The sequence below is a fragment of the Sciurus vulgaris genome (genome assembly GCF_902686455.1).
Source record: "Sciurus vulgaris genome assembly, chromosome: 6".
Taxonomy (NCBI): Eukaryota; Metazoa; Chordata; class Mammalia; order Rodentia; family Sciuridae; genus Sciurus; species Sciurus vulgaris.
Window position 1 is genome coordinate 32624047 of NC_136466.1, and position 17621 is coordinate 32641667.

At 38.5% G+C, this 17621-nt stretch overlaps 1 protein-coding gene across 2 annotated transcripts; it reads right to left on the reverse strand.

Annotated features, from left to right (window-relative positions):
• Window positions 1-1539: 1539 nt before the first annotated feature.
• SKP1 (S-phase kinase associated protein 1) lies at window positions 1540-16329 on the reverse strand. 2 transcript variants are annotated; one of them, XM_079144286.1, is made up of 6 exons: window positions 16176-16329; window positions 13382-13478; window positions 7462-7535; window positions 4279-4422; window positions 2977-3117; window positions 1540-2294 (listed from the first exon to the last, which is right to left on the reverse strand). In XM_079144286.1, exons 2-6 carry the CDS (start codon window positions 13476-13478, stop codon window positions 2259-2261), a joined length of 492 nt encoding a protein of 163 aa, XP_079000412.1. In that variant the 5' UTR covers window positions 16176-16329; the 3' UTR covers window positions 1540-2258. The 2 variants fall into 2 exon arrangements, with proteins under 2 accessions (XP_079000412.1, XP_079000413.1); XM_079144287.1 differs by lacking the exons at window positions 13382-13478; window positions 16176-16329 and adding an exon at window positions 11407-11987.
• Window positions 16330-17621: the final 1292 nt, after the last annotated feature.

Here is a 17621-nt window from a genome sequence, read left to right on the forward strand (position 1 = left end):
CAGTAGTAGGTAGAGTGCTTGCCTAGCATGTATAAGCTCTAGGTTCAATTCCCAGCACCACAAAAAGCTATTTGCCCAGTGAACACAGTAGTACACTCCTGCAATCACCACCAGATACTGGGGAGGCCAAGGCAGCAAAATCACAAGTTCAAAGCCAGCCTCAAAACTTAGCAAGATTCATTCTCAAAAATAAAAAGGGATATAGGTGAGGGGTAGAGGGTCCCTGGGTTCAATCCCTAGTATCACACATACACATACACAGATGCGTGCGCACACACAAAGACTTAGGGCCATAGTTAAGTCAAGAATGAAACAAAAATTTAAACTACCATGTTGTCTTTCATCTTTTTGAATGATTATCCTTTAAATACAGATAATGATGTTATTTAGGCCTGTCATTGTAGCAACTTCAAAATGTTATGCAGATCAAGAGCTAATGATAATAGGCTTCTGTTGTCCAAAAGCTGAAATTTCCTTTACAAATTCAATATGGCACAAGCTAGTAATTTCAGACCTTCAATGAAGATCTGAGTTTGTCAAGACACTACAAGGGTTACCTGAGATGGTTAAATTTATTGTAGGAGTTGATCATTATAGCAGGAATTGGTAGATGAGACAATCCAGAGCTAGGACTGCTACCTTCCCCACTGACCGGGCAAATGGAAAACAAGTTTATTTCCTAAGAGTAATTGTAGGGGTCAGCAAACTTTCTGCAAAATGCTAGCCAGCAGCTATTTTAGGTTTTTTTGGTCAATACAATGTCTTCTTGTTATAGTTTTTTTTTTTTTTAAATACAAAACCATTTTTAGCTCAAAAACTATAAAAATAGATTGAGCCAGGTATGACCCACATGCATATTGTAGTTTGCTATCTCTGGGAAAAAAAATAAGTTGAGAATTATGTGAGACTACATACGGGATTTTATTAGGTAAGATGAATTTGGAACAAATGGGAGGAAAAGTAAAAGCAAGCTACTGTCATGATAACCTGCACCACAACAACTCACAGTAAGTGTAAAGAAAATACAATAAAATTACATATGAATACAGATAAGAATAACTCAAAGAAAAAGGGAGCATGGTAGGAAAGGAAAAAATTGTGAACTATCTAAAGCCATCAAAAAATTTTCATTCTACTGTAGAGGGAAACAGTGGCATGCAGTTTTGTGTGAGGAAATGAAGCACTGGCTCCAGTTAATCACATAAATGACAATTAGAAGAGACAGAAGTTATCAGTAGCCTCTGGTTATGTCAGTAGCCTTCAGTGAGCTAGAACATAAACTGCCTAAGAACATTTTTCAAGCTAAACCAGATGTAAGTCATTTAACAAAGTGAAAAGACATGTAGGTTCACAAAACAAACTATTTACTACCTACTACACAACTTACTTTTTATTGAAAGTATCTTGCACTCATGATGAATGTTTTCTGGGTTTTGCCACATATTTCAATGTTAAAGGTTAAATTACTTTTTACATGCAAGTAGTAGGAATAGCTTCCCCCACATGGGAACACTGATTATAAAAAGATGACATACCACATGAATTAAGTGTCCTTTTTAATTGAAAAGCTATCAAACTGTCTAGTTACATTTCTCCCCCCAAAATCCACAAACTGGGTAATAAATGAGTCTTTAGGCAACATATTCAAAGCTGAGATTAAGAAAAAAAAAAAAAAAAAATCCCCAAAAAAACCAAAAACCCAAGTCCTTCAGTCCAGTTAAGGGAGCCCTGTCACATACAGGCTAATCAACCCCAGTGGTACTGATTGAGTCGAGGAGGCTGGAAGACATCCTAACACTCCCAACTGAAAACGTTTACTTCAAGTAGCCTTTTTCCAGTTTCCAACTCATGAATAAAGATAATATTTTGTTAATTCTATTTCAGAAAACTTTTTGCAAGTTGTTTTATTTACAATGCCAACTTTTAAAAGCTCACTAAAGTTAACTGGACAATAAACTATGCAGAAATTGCTTTACAAAAGGAGGGAAAGCCCAAAATGCCACTTTCTACAGAGAACCACAGTTCAGTTTTATTCAGAGTAAAGAAAAAAGAAACTTGCTCTCATACTAGAAGAAATTCAGCCATAGGTTTGGAGTCTCTACTCAAACTACACATGCAATAAGGACAATATTACGCTAATACAATTGATTTGCTGCTGCATTTGTCTACTGTTTGTCTAATATTAACAATTATAAACAGAGCAGTGCAACTAGTATTTGGAACAATCCTTATAGTGTTACAGTGTCAGGTACAACATTTCACTTTTCTTCACACCACTGGTTCTCTTTGCGTACCTAGAAGAAGAGACAGACATAAGGAAATACCTTTACTTGAGTAGTCTTCCTAAGACTTATATTACATACTGACTCATCAACAGCCTGGGATGAGTCAGAAGGACAGGTAAAACACAGAAAAATACTAGTTTACAGTTTCTGATTCCCTTTGTTTGCCTCCCCAGATTTTTACTCTAGTTCTGCTGAAATTATTAAAAACAAAACAGAACAAAAGGCAATGGATAATTCAATTTAGTCAAAATTGACAGGGAAAATTTAGTTTATTCATATAATTTTGGTTCACAGCCATGTCAACAGGCATTCTGATCTGTTTGTTCACTTCCTCCCCATTCACTAAGTTGCTCTGAAGTATTCTAGCATATACTCATCCTTTGGCCCTGCTTTTGGCCATACATATGTATGGCCTATGTACCCAGGTACTAAAATTAGAAATTTTATGAATATGAAGGAGCTTTTTTGGTTCAAAACTCATTTTTCTTATGTTTATAAAAGAACAGTATTATCTAAGTGACTCAGACTCAGGGAGAGAGCAGTAAGAGTATGTGTAGGACTCAGAAAGTAACTATTATCCCCTCAAGTTTCAGGATTCCTTGATAAAGGCACCTCTTTTCTTGTCATGTTAATGAGTTTTAGTCTCTTGAAAACCATGTGATCAAAGACAAAACTGTGCACTACTACTTACCTGGGCTTCCTCCTCTTCAGTAAAGTCATTTTTGATATTGAAGGTTTTGCGAATCTCCTCAGGAGTTTTCCCCTTGATCATATTGGCAACAGTCTTGCATGTAACATCAAGCAAACCTTTGATGTCCAAGTAGTTTGCAGCCTGTAAAATGATGGCTGTTTTCATTGAAGTATACTAGATGTTTCATGCTAAAACCAAATTAGTAACTGACAATCTACGTCTAAGCTTAAAATGCTAGTTAATTTAATACTCTTATTCTTCTGCTTATTATAAGCTATTTCATCTTTCATTAGTTTAAGGTAGAAGTTTAGCTTGCTGGCTTGAAACTCTTCTAATCTAAGTGTTTTTAGTGCTATCACTTTCTTTCAGGTTTTAATTTAGCTGTGCCCCAGAAATTTTAAGTATTTTACTTATATTCAGTTCAGCATACTTTAATTTTTTGGATTTCTTCTTTGACCCGAGTTTCTTGGAAATGTGTTTTCAAATATTTGCAGATTTTCCCAGGTATCTTTCTGTTACTGATTTCTAATTTAATTTCATTGAAGTTAACGAATACACTGTAGAACTTGAATTCTTTTAAATTTGACTTGCTTTATAGCTCAGAACATGGTTCGTATTGACAACATATATAATGTCTTCAGATGTTAATTAAGAAAAGTTAGTGGTGTTAATTTAGTGTTCCAAATCTTTACTGTTTTTCTGTCTACAAGACAGGTACTGCAATAATTTCTAACTATGATAGTTTGGTTTTTTTTTTTTTTTCCTTTTCTTTTTGCAGGACTGGGCATAGAACCCAGGGTTTTGAACACGCTAGGCAAGCACCCTACCACTGAGCTACATCCCCAACCCACAGATCTGTATATTTCTCCTTTTTCTTGGATTTGCTTCAATTTTGGAAGTTCTGCTTTTAGGTAGATAAATGTTTATGATTATGCCCTCTCTAACCCTGTTAATAGTCTTTGATCCTAAATCTAGTTTTATATAGTCACTCCAGCTTTGTTTTGACTACTGTTACAGCATTACTCTCATCTTTTTCCATCCTAACCCAACTGTACTTTTATATTTAAAGTGTGTTTCTTACAGAGTGCATGTAGGCAAGTCTTACTTTTTATCTGCTCTGACATCTCTGCTTTATAACTGGCGTTTGAACCACTTACATTTAATGTAATTATTATGTGAATTTACACATAGTATTACATGTGAATTTAGAAACTTTAAAATTCAGTATCAATGAATTGAGTAAATTCAACTCTATAAGAAGTGGTAAAGGTTCTAGAACAATCTTATACATTAAAAACATACCAGAATAAGTTCAAAAAGTGTTCCTTGGTCAACTTTCAGGAATTCTTGGTCCCAAACAGGGATATCATCTGTTCGCTTTTCTTTGTTCTCATCATCCTCAGGAGGAGGAGGGTCATCCTTGTGATGTGTGCACCATTGAATGACCTACAACAAAGAAAGTTCAATTCCTCTGGGACATTTTGTCACCCCACTGCTAGGATAGCATTATTCCTACACTGGGATAACTAGCTAGAGGCTGATTTGAATAATAAGTTAATAGCCAAACCTGAATAGAAAAAATGAAACCTGAAGAATCTTTACAACCCTAAAGGGCAAAGTCTTTTTAGATAAAAACAAACTATGCAGACATTTTTTAAAATGTGCAAAAAGAATCAAAGTCTGACAGGATAATGACTGGAAGATACCAGAGGCGTGTACAACTACCAATGGATTAGCTTACAGAATATAAAAATCCTAAAAACTGCTATGGGGAAACAGGTTAAAGATATATACAGGCAATTAACAAAAGAAATCTGAATAGTCAAACATGCTGAGCCTCATTAGATATAAAAATAATACTGTCAGACACTAAACAGAAAAATCAATCAAGATTCTGATGATACTAGTTAGTTGCAGTATTTAAAGGAAACTCAAGTCATCGACTAGAGAGTATAAATTAGTATAAATCCCTTGAAAAAGAATCTAGTGCTACCTAATAAAACCAAATATGTGCATTACACTTATATAACCAAGCAATTCTAAATACCAAGACATGAGCATATAACTACTGATATAGGACAAAGCAGGAAAATCCATGTTCTCTTAGTGGGGGAATGAATATATCATAAAGTTTCAGAAAACTGACTATTCAAATTATGTATAGCACACATAAAGACCAATAATCAATGCTGGAAGTGTTAAGTAATTGCTATGTAATTCTTTAGACTTTTACCTTTAAAACTTTTTCATAGTAAAATATTGGGAGAATTAACAAGCTGAGAGAAAATGACATAGTTGAGAAATTATACTGCCAACACACACACACACACACGAACTATTTCAAAAGGGAAAAGTCAAGCATAAGGGATTTCAATAAATTAAATAATAGCTTTTTAAGAAGTTATTTCAATTATGTAAGAAGTAGTGGTGGTGTACTCCTGTACTCCCAGTAAACCGGGAGACTGAGGTAGGATCCCAAGTTTGAGTTCAGTCTCAGCAACTTAGCAAGACCCTGTTTCAAAATAAAATACAAAGGGGATTCGAAGGTGAACCATTTCTTCAATCTGCAGAATGAAAGAGCACTTTATGAGTTCCTGACTTCCCAGAAAAGAGAAGCTGTGCCAGGGCTCTCTCCAGAGCCAGAGAGTCAGACTCTCCAGCTCCGCCTCAGGATACCTTTCGAAAACTTCATTTAATTAATGGCAAATAAATGGATTCCTGCTCCATAAGAGCAGTGAGTTCCAGATTTCTGCCTTGTTTGTGGTGTGGTGTCTGAATTGTATAGGGAGCAAATTTGGCAGTGGTAGAGTTTATGTATGCCCCCTGTACTGGGTTGCCACTTGACCAGCTTGTCCAAGGGTATGACCAATAGACACTCACTACAGGGGTATAAACACTATAGCCACCAGGACTGTCCTGAAATAAACTTTTATACTTGAACATAGAAACTGCACATGTATTTTAGAGTTTTTGTGCTCTGAGATAAACAGAAGCTACAATGAAAGAATATAACCAGTCCCAAAGGTAACTCAAATAAAGAAAGCAAAGGTCGGCTGGGAGTATATAGAAGTTGTTAGCATCAGATAGCCTTAAAGTTGGTTGTGACCTTCCTGTACATGACTCTTCTAGCCAAGAGGTGACAAAAAAAATGGCAGCCCAAAGTGAATTAAGAAATTGAGACATTAGGCATAAAGAAAAACATTTGTGGGTTCTCCATTCAGGGCTTCTTCCTATCCACCAAGGGCTAGTGAGTCCTGGAGATGTTTGTTCCATTTTCATGTTTGTGTGTTTCTTTAAAAGAAAAGTGAATGATCAATAGATGGCATACATTTTATAATAAAATCACCATTTTATATTCTTAAAAATGTGCTAATGCAAAAGACTACTCAGATATTCACAAGGCCTTGTTAAAAAAATTACAAAAACTACTTACAGTCATGATCATACTACATAGAATTTTTAAAAAAGGATGTTATGAGTTGAAAGATCACCATTTCATTTGGTTATATGAATAAAGTATATAGGCTGCTACCTTAAGAATGAAAAAAAAAAAAATACACTTATTTGTTAATATCTGCAACACAAAATACTGGAAGAATAAATGATTACCTGAAGGAGGGGGATCAGAGTTAACAGGGAAATGAGAATGAAGTGTTACGTGTTCCTTTATTTTTGGTTTTAGTCATTTGAAAAATATAACTCTAAGGTAGTCATGATTCAATTCCATGATGCTCTGAGAAGTATTTTTATAGAAGGCTATTTACCAAGATCTATGAAAATTTAGGTGTATAAACCATCTTGTGACCCAGATTTCTTACATCTAAAATCATCTACCATAGAAATCCTTGCACAAGTGTACCAAGTATAGAAACCTTTCTCTCAGCGGTAGAGCATGTGATTAGCATGCATAAAGCTTCAAGTTCTATCCCTGCCCAGCACCACAAAAAAAGAAAACAAGTCCTTTTAATAACCAATGACAATGGTCATCTGTGGCAACAGAGCACACAGAACTTTTTTCTATATACTAGGACTACTATTGTTCAAAATAATTCAAGGAAGTGTTGAACAGTCAAATTTAAAAGTAATTTAGTCAATAAGTTCTAATATGATTAAGTATATTTTAAGTAGAAAGGACTTAACTGATGACAGGTAAACACTGACAGTATATACCTCGATAAAATCTATACCAGAAAAAGTTCAACTGTGGTTGAGTCTACTTTCAGAAAATTTTGATCTACCCCAAAATAAAAGAACAACTACATTTTCCTATTTCAGGATTAGAAGCATCACATGCTAGATTCAGAACTACTCTCTAGACAAAGGAACAATGGAAGCATGTAGAAGCTTGAAAGCTAAATTCATCAAAGACCTTACAAGGGGCTGGGGATACAGTTCAGTGGGAGATCATGTGTTTAGCATGTTCAATGCCCTGGGTTCAATCACCAAAACCAAAAAATAAATGAATAAAAAAATAAAAGACCTTACCTTTTTTAATATTGCTGCATTAACATTTGGTAGAGGAACTGGGTCATCATCTCCTTCATCATCCATTCCCAAATCTAAGAAAACCAGAAGAGAGTGACCATTATTTCCCAACTCTGTACTACTCCAACTAGGCTATATCAAACTTCCAAGAAATATTGTCTGAAAGAAAATACAAAGTCCTTTACTAAGAATTATCTTAAGAGCATTTAAAATTGGTGGTTCCTGACAATGGGCCCATGATCCACCCCAAATTATGTAAAGCTGTGTGAGTAGGACCAGAATATAATAAAAGGGAAGTTTTTAATTAGAAAGAAAAGTGATTTAAAAAGAGGGGCTAAATGAAAAGATGACTTAAGATAGCCAGTCGTCTGGAAAAAAAATTTAAGGCAAGACCCTTATCCTCACTATCTTTGTATCAAATTCTCCAGATGGACTACATAGAAAAATAGTGAAAAGCCTCATAAGTAATAAAATTTCAATCCATTCATATATGAAGCCCATGGTTTCCACCCCCAGTACTGCAAAACAAAAAAATAAAAGCAGCTTAAAGATATATATATACACACACACACACACACAGTAGTAGGTCATGCAGCCAGTGACAAAAATGAGGCAGACAACCCACACATACTGGTATGATCTCAAGAAAAATTTTTAAAGCCAGGTAAAAAGATAAATGTTATCTGAATAAAAGTAAGAATTGTGTTTACACATTTTTCTAAAAATTAGCTCCAGAATACTTAAGGAACTGTTAATGATATTAAGTCTAAGGAAGTTAAAAAGAGTATGTGGGTTTGAGGGACTTACTTTCAACATATACCCTTGCATTTTGTCTATCAAGCACTTATTACCTACAATAATGAATCTACAAGTTTCTCTGGTAAAAAGGTCTAACTCAAATTTACAAAATAGTTGGGTGAGCCAGATTCCAATGACTCAGGAGGCTGGAGCAGGAAGATCCCAAGTTCAAGGCCAGCATGGGCAACTTAGCCAGACCTTGTCTCAAAATGAAATTTAATAAAAGGTTGGGTATGGAGTTCAGTGGTAGAGAATACTCTGGGTTCAATCCCCAGTATTATTCCAGGTAAAAGTGGTTAGTGAATCTTTTTTTCTATTTTCTTTTCTTTCTTTCTTTTTTTTTTTTTTTTTTTTTGAGTGGCTGGCGGGGACAGTACTGAGGATTGAACCTGGAGGTATTCTACTACTGAGCTCCATCCCCAGTCCCCCCGGCCCTTTTTTAATTTTGAGACAGGGTCTAGCTAAGTTGCCCAGCCTGGTCTCAAACTTAGGTTCCTCCTGATCCAGCTCCTCAAATCAGTGAGGTTACAGGCATGCGCCATCACACCTAACTTGGTTTAAAATATCTAAATAGAAAGCGGGGATATAGCTCAGTTGGTAGAGTGCTTACTGAGCATGCGCAAAGCCCTGGGTTCAATCTCCAGCACCTCCAAATAAACAAAAAAATTCCGAATAGAAATTTTTTTTAAATCAAAAGGACCTATCCTTCAGTTTCTACACAACTAAAGAGCTGCCTAACAAAAAATTATGTAATTGTTACCAAATACCAAAATTAGAGGCCAAAAGTTACATAGTACTATATTGGTTAAAATAAGAGTTATCAGTGATGCAACAGGGCCAATGCTTAGTAAAACATTACTTAACATATACAAGATGCCATCCTAGGCAGGAGAAAGTCAGCAATGAATACAGGAGCATGGCGGGGGGAATACAGGAGGGTGGGGGGAGTTACTGCAATTAAAGAATTTCTCCTGAGATTATTCTAGTAAAATCCTAAAAGAGGCAAAAACACATAAGCAGAGGAAACCAAGGAAAAGCAAATGCACTCAGGAGTATCTGGCATGTTCTGAAAACACTAAGGATCAGCCCAGGCAACCTAACAAGATTCCATCTCAAAAACTAAATAAAATAAACAAAAACACTAAGGAATCTAATATTACTAGATTGATGTTAACAAATAGGAAGTGAAGCAGATAAGAATGAGTAACAGAGCTAAATAGTAGTAAGATATGGGCTTTCTGGCATAAGAAGAAACAGGAAGGAGAAAACAGGGAAACAAAGACTGGTTTCAACAATTCGGGAACAAGATGGTGGCTTGAACAAGGTTTGTAGGTAAGAAGAAATGGTTTAATCCTATATGCATTTTGAAGGAAAAGCCCAAAGAATTTGCCAAGAAAATGGAAGAATTTAAAAGGAGTCAGAGAAGCCTGAGTTTTATGGCATAGGAAGGATGGAGCTGCCACCAGCAACTATTAAGGCTGTCAAAGGCAGGCACTGTGGTACATGCCCATAATCCCAGCAACTCGGGAGGCTAAGGCAGGAGGAGCTCAAGTTTGAGCAAAGCCTCGGCAACTCAGCAAGACCCTGTAAGACCCTGTCTCTATAAAACAAAAAATTAAAAGGGCTGGGGATGCAGCTCGGTAGTAAAGTGCCCCTGCATTCAACCCCCAGTACCCCTCTGCAAAAACAAATAACAAAAAAAAAATATATATATATATATATTGGATGTATTGGTAAGTTTGGGAATTGCAAGAGCCATGATTCATGGAACTATGGGAATGAATGAGTATAGAAACAAAGAAGTCCAAGGATTAAGCCCTAGGGAACAGCAGGTTTTAAAGATGGGAGACAGAAGATGCTTGAAAACGACTGAAAGCCAATTTTCAAGTGTCAAATACTGTCAACAGGTCTAGATAACAATCAAAAACAGATAAGGAATGTGACCACTTGGAGGTTACTAAGTTTAATAGGCAGTTCCAACAGAGTAGTAAAGGTAAGAACAGATTCAAACTGGGCACAGTGGTGCATGACTGCCATCGCAGCTATTTAGGAGGCTGAAGCAGGAGGACTGCAAATTCCAGGTCAATCTGGGCATCTTAGCAAGACCTGACTTCAGAGGGGGAAAGAAAAAAAAAAAAAAAGATGGGGATGTATAGCTCAGAGGCAGACCACTCTGGGTTCTCCCCAGTACTGAGGAGGGAAGGAGTAAATTAAAAAAGAATTTAATTCATCTTATCTTGGATGGGTAGATGCACTCGCTTCCCACCAATACTGACCCTGATCCCATTTCAGCCTAAAGTAAAACTACAAAATGTCCACATCTCAAGTTCCATTTGGATTATTTTTATTCTTCCTGAATAAGTATGAATGTATTTTTAATTAAACGAGAGAAAAGAAGTTACACTATGTAAAGTACTCTTGCTTGGGGAGTTAAGATAATGGGAAACAAAACAGAAGACCAGTTTTTTAGTTCCAAAGGTTATTTGGAAGAAAGCTTAAGTTGCATTAAAATTAAGCTCCTTGAGAGTTGTAAAGGTTTACTTCTCAAGCACTTATGTGCAGCATTTTTGTTTTTAGAACAAATGCACAAGTAGCAACAGTCATTCTTTTAAGCTATTTAGTTTCAAGGTCTTCTAAAAGAAACCTGTGTCCTGATACCAGACTCTGGACCTGAACAAATAAGCCAATCCACATGTACACATGCCAAGATTTTCACTTCTGATTGTCTTGTGATTAAAAGGTTTTATTTTGTTTCCTAAGTCACATGAAACTCTAACCAGAGACACTGCAGATGCAAAACAAGGAAAGCAGTAAGTTGCCAAACTCAAAAGACTCTAATCTTCAAGAGGCTAGAATCCTATATAAGCCACTGTACTTAAAACCATTCACCTGATTTCCAAAAGCTATGGAATCATTTAGCTGTTGCTATCAATCCACTTGCTTGCTTCAGTGATCAAAGCTGACATAAAACCTTCAAGGAGCCCTATGTTCTTAAGATTGGCAAATGTTCTTTGAAGCAGCATGGGACAGATTAGTGTGTCAGGCACCAACTAAGATGAAATAAAGAACACTTTCATGGCCAAAGCAAGTATACAGGCAGCAATTTTACTATCAGTTTCTACATCTTTTACATAAAGCCTTACTCACCTGCCTTTAGAGATACTTGGATTGCTTTCATATTCTTTATTACTGACCATACCATATTTCTTCATTCAACAGGTACTTGGATGAACAGTGACTGTGGGATGTACCAAGGGGTTTATAAACTTAATAGAAGCGATCTATGTGTGTAAGTTACAAGGATATAGGACTGCAAGTGCCACAAGACTGGTACCAATAACCAAAAATAATGCTATGTTCAGCTTTTATTGGAAAGCAGAAGTCGCTTACTCAGAAAATTGAAGACACATTCTCCATAACTCAGCTTCTACCTCTACCACACCTAAAAATGTTAGAAGTTCTCTAACTTATTAATTATAATAAAACCCTAAGTGATCAGTTTATAAAATATGAATCTGGCAACCATTCTAGTCATCTAGAAATGCTTCCTCTTCCCTTTGTTTCCACAACTCCACTGATTTGTCCAATTCTGATTACTATATTCTTAAAACCGCAGTCCTGCACTAACCTCATCTTCCAGTTTATACTAATAACCCACCATGCAATCCAAGTCTATCCCTAGCAGTTTAAAAGTCAGGGGCCAAGATCCGAAATTGGCTAGGAGACTGCTATATAAATTTGATTTTCTTTTCTTTTTTTTTTTTTTAATATCAAGGATTGAACCCAGGGGCACTTAACCACTGAGTCACATTCCCAGCCCTTTTTTAATGTTTTTGTTTGTTTGTTTTTGGTGATGGTGCTGGGGAATGAACCCAGGGTCTTGCACATGCTAGGCAAGCACTCTACCAACTGAGTAGGTTGGCTATATCCCCACCCTTGAAATATGTGTAACCTTACTAGTACTACATACTGCAGTCTTTCCAAAAGCCTAAGGAAAATCATCAAGATGTCCTTGCAGCATCACTTGGCACACAACTTTATTAATGCATTAATTACAACAAGTGACAGTTTGCTTTGTTTAGTGTCTGGCTCCCCTTCCTTCCAAGTTTATAAATTCTTCAAGGGCAAATAGTCTCTCTCAACCTTCTTTGCACCAGCATATAACTAGCAACTGGCACATAATCTTTCTCTTCATTTAATTATATGTAAGCTGCAGATCTTGCTTATATAAAAACCTCTGACATTTCAGTGCTAAAGAACACCATTGCTAAAAAGTTTTGTCCCCATCAATTTTAGACACTGACTTATAGGTCTCCCATGTACCGTTAATGTGCACCAGCCCACTGATAACACTATGAAGGTTTCAAAGTTTCAAGACCTGTTTTCTTGTCTCACTTTGCTGTGTTCCATATATACTTTAAAGCAGTTTCAGAGGAATAATACAATGGAAACCTTGTTTTAAAGAAAAAAACAGCATCTACAGGGTTTACAATCTACCGAGCTTACTCCCTATGCTAAAACAAGGTGTTTACAATACAGTAAGATAGCCCTTTCCCAAGGGCTATAGTTTTTGTCATTAGAATTTGTGAATCCAGCTGGGCACAGTGGCACAAGCCTATAATCCTAGAGACTCGGAGGCTGATGTAGGAGGATTTTGAGTTGGAGGCCAATCTCAGAAACTTCAGTGAGCCCCTCAGAAATGCAGAGACCCTGTCTCAAAAAAAAAAAAAAAGGACTGCAGGTATAGCTAGTAGCAAAGGGCCCCTGGGTTCAATCCACAGTACCAAAAAGAAAGTAAAAAAAAAATCATGAATCCAAATTCATTCAAACACAAATAGGCCACTGTCTGACACCTGAAAATCACTTTGGTCTTTATTAACTTACAATTTTATCCTTTTTGTAAGGATCAAATATGTCATTAATTCAGACACTGCTGCAGAAAAGATGACCCGAGTCAGAACAACGCAGTTTATACTTTAGGGACAAAAAAATCAAAATGTTACTCTTTCATATGCTTGAATCTATGACAGGTGTTTTTCACACAAATTCAATATTCCCAATTTATCTCAAATTACAGATTTTTTTCCCCTTTCCACCCACCCAGATTTTCTGATAGACTTACCTTCCAACATGGTCTTGATTGTCACAGATTGTTTGGCAATTTCTACATCAACTTCAAATATCTCCCCATCAGAACTCTGCAACTTAATTGAAGGCATCTAAAAAGGTACATTGAATGTGAAATCCAAGAAATACTAGGTTCTATCTGACATTTCATGAACTATGGTCTGTCATGTCTAACTTATTAAATTATATTAAAGTTTAAAGAACCTACAGTATATAACACTGTAAAACACTGTTGTAAGCAGTTCTTCACAAAAATACTTGTACTCTAGTACAAGAATTTCTATAAAATTTTTTCAAAGTATAACATCCAGGAACCGAAGCTTTTAAGGTCTGCCCTATCACTACTGGTATAATTTTAAGAGTTATATTCTATACTTCTGATGCAAGTTCTATTCAAAGTAAAATATATTTATTTGCTTTCTGTTCCCATTGAATAATAACTACTCTATTTGAAGAGAACTGCCACAATTAACCACCTGCAAACCCAAGGTCAGTCCAAATAAATAAAGCTATCCAGTAAGTCAGTGATTTCCCCACAGTTATACCTACCAGTAAAAAATGAGTTCATATCCAGAATAGATCAGGATACGCTCATTTATATTTGAACCAATGCAAGACCATATACAAAAGAATAAAAGGACTTAAGGATAAACAGGTGTTAATACAATTCCCTAAACCTCAAAAGGAGCTTAAAATTCAGAGTTCTTTTTATCTTTCATTACTCATTGTCCACATGGCTAAGTTTGAGATTTTTGGGCAAATACTGATAATAACCTATTACTTGCTTCAAAAATGCATTTATTAGCTCAAATGAATCATGATTTATTAGGAACAAGATCTCTTACATGAAATTAAGCAATTAACTTCAAAAGACTTGAGTTCTGCCAAAACAAACAAACCAACCCACTAAAACTAAAAAGTTCTAAGCAAATTCTTATGATCTTCAGAAAAAAGCAGCAATATCCTACTGTAAAGTTAATTCAAGATCTCTAAAATTCACATATAGGCCCATACTTTGAGGTGTTCACAATCCCACCATGACTCTATTTAATTAACTTAATTTTAAAGCTTTCTAGGTGGACTGTATTAAAATACAGTGTCAATTTTCATCAAAATGTACAGTTTGGCATTTAGAACAGTTATTGCACCCATTTTACGTTCAAAGAGTTAACACCCACTACATCACTTAAATTATTCATTCAGCTTTTCTGAGACTACTGTTGCCACCACCCAAGCAAACAAGCTGCTAGAAGGAAGCAAAAAGGTAAAGTATGTTTTACAATCAGCCACTGAAATATTCAGCATTCTCCTTCAAGGCTAGAAAGAATCAGATTTCACTTTTCAGCTGACAAACACGTCTGCTTCTCCATGTTACTTAGTGCTTGCCAATAATGCAGTTGTCCTGCTCAATGGAAAAAGGCCCAGGGCAGCAGACCCTCCCTGTGACAAGGCAACAACAAAAGGTATTTGAAAGAAAATGTTTTAAAGTAAGCCCAACTTTAATTACCAAACACTTTACATTATTTTTATATTTCATACTACTGCAAAGACCATTCCAGAAACATAAATCTAATAACTCAGTTAATAAAAGTCAACAATTCCATATTTCCTTGAAATAATTAACAATAAAGAAAGATGTGCTTAGTCACAGTCAACTTCGTGTATTAGGTTACTCTTAAGGGAGCCAGGATCTTACTAAATAAGAGAAAGGCAATCGGTTAATCTGTAATTCGATGCACTTTGTAATCCTAGACTTCACAAAGAGAACTTTTCAGCGTTATGGTGGAATTAAATACAAAATTTTTACTAATAACGGATTTAAAATCATTTTTTTTAAACTGGGAAATTAGGTAACCCTCCTAGGTTGGCATAACGTGATTTCTATCACTTCATAAAAAGTTAAATTAAAAAAGAAGTTTTCATTGACCCGAAATTCTGACACCTCTTTTTGGACTGGATGGAGAACATTGTTATATGACACATACGTTCTATTATGACACTCTGATGAAAAACGCATGCCTCCCCAAATCTACTGAAAAGTGAACCAAAGGAGGTAAACTTTCTACCCCTTTAAAAAGCCAGACACCTCAAGTTTTCAGAAGCCCGGGCTCCTAAAAGCCACCACCACTGTGTATCTGCTATTACACATAATTTCAGCGGCTCCACGCCGTGGCAAAACAAGGCCGAGAAATATTCACTAAAAAAAGACGTTTATCTGCAGACTTGGCGGCAGAATACAGTGAGGCAGGACCGGGAGCTAGTGACAATAGATACAAGAGAGAGAAAAGAAGGAAGCCAAAAATGAAGCGGACTACCACCGCCATTCTCCCTTCCGACAACAACAAAAAAAATCAGGCACCAACACACGCCCACTCTTACGCCGCCACCCACTCCCTGGTGCCCCCGGCAGCAAGCTCAACACCGAGGCAGGCCCGGTGCGGCCCGGGCCTTGCGCCGAGTTCCGCGCCGGCTGATGCTCGCCCGCAGCAAAAGAGGCCCCAGCCAGAGCCAGAGCTCGGCTCACACTCGAGAGGCGCCGCGAGGGCGCGCGGCCCCAACAGGCCTGGTCGAGTCGAGCGCAGAGGGGCTGAACAGGCCCCGACGGCGCCTCCCGGAGAACGGGGTTGGCAACGGGTTCCACCGGGCCTGAGGCGAGGCCGGGCCAAGCCAGGCCAGGCCCAGTCGCAGCCCGCCTCGCCTCGCCTCGCGCAGACCAAAGCCGCTGCAGTACCCTCACCCACCCGTAACCCGGGGTCACCGCCCCTTCTAGCTCGTGGGTGGGTACTCACGGTGTTTGGTCTCCAGAAGACGGCGGGCCGGGGGCTGACGGGAGCGGGGCGGCGTCCACACAAAAAAAGAAAAAGGCGCAGGACAAGGCCACTCCAGCGGCGCCGCGCGGCGTTGGCCTTTATACAAGCGGGCGCAGGCGCCGAGGACCCCGGGCCTGCGGCGTCACACAGCCGGCTGGGCTGGCCGCCGAGATCGCCTGACGGCAAGCCGAGGACGACGGGGCGGCTCAGGTGCGGGCGGGCCCCGCCGGCCAGAAGCGGCAGGACCGCGGCCAGGGGAGGGGCTTTTGCCTCACCCCCGCCCCCATGAGCGCGGCTTTGTCTCCGCACCAGCCACCGGCAGCTGTGCCTCCGCGGCCCGGAAGGGTCTTTCAGGCAAGGGCTGTCCTAAGCGGAGTGAAGACCCGAGGTTCTCCAAAGACGAAACAACAAACAACAAAACGCTGGTGGATCCGTGCGTGTGCGATCCTCTGAGGAGTGTGTCACTGAAATGATACATCCTGACCTGCACGCACTCTCCACAGTAACCTCATGAAGTGACATAGTGTTAGTCCTTTTCACCTTTATAGTCGGGGAAGAAGTTCCGAACGTTTTAAATAGCGGAGCCATGATTTGGACCTAACTCCATTCAGTTTGATGTTCTTGACCCTTATTTTCCACCCTTGACATTTGAAAAGGCTTCCAGGCCCAAATGACCATTGAAATTCCAAGCCCAGAGAGAAGGCGTGTATCTAACAGCGAGAATCCATTCTTTCAGTATACGTGCACTGAGCCCCCACGTGGGAGGCACCCACCGAGGTGGGAATCCCTCTGTGAGCCAAACAGCCAGGCCCAGCCGTACAGAACTCTGTTGTACAGGCTGCGCCCGGAAGACTGTGATAAGGTCGAAAGAGACAAACCTGGAAGCCCCTCCATGGCCTCACCCCAATGAGGGATTGTTTAATTGCCCAGCCCTGTCCTGCTGTACAAAGAAAACATTGCCATCTCCTTCCCAGGAGGCCAAGGCGCCTGGTTCACGTAGCCAACAGGCATGTGATGGTATTCCAGACACCAGGAAGACAAAAGGCATTTCCACACAGGGCCCCCTAAAGAAATCAGATACCTGCAGCTCCTCGGTTTGGGACTGGGCTGGCAGGTCAAGCAGCTCCTTGGGTTACCAGGTCTTTGTCTGCAAACTATGGTATCCAGTGTCTGCCTGGTGCCACAACTGATGACAGAAGATGAAAGGCCCACAGCTCTCATAATTTTTTATCTGCAGCACAGCCCTTGCCCTCTGCAGCTGTAGCTTTCAGACTCTCTTCCTGGGAAATAGACGGTGGCACCTTATAAGCTTGAGTATCCTAAGCAGTAGCCAGGTCACACAACTAGCCTGAGGACCCAGTATGGGTCCTGGTATAAAGTAGGTGTGTTTTTCCAAATTCTGAGAAACCATAATATTAGAATCAC

Excerpts from the sequence above, each read along its gene's own strand:
- SKP1 (XM_079144286.1), bottom strand. The coding sequence starts at position 13,478 with ATGCCTTCAATTAAGTTGCAGAGTTCTGATGGGGAGATATTTGAAGTT. Across the intron at positions 4,423-7,461 it reads ATGCAGCAATATTAAAAAAG|GTCATTCAATGGTGCACACA; the intron begins GTAAGGTCTTTT and ends TCTTTGTTGTAG. Across the intron at positions 3,118-4,278 it reads CACTTTTTGAACTTATTCTG|GCTGCAAACTACTTGGACAT; the intron begins GTATGTTTTTAA and ends ATCATTTTACAG.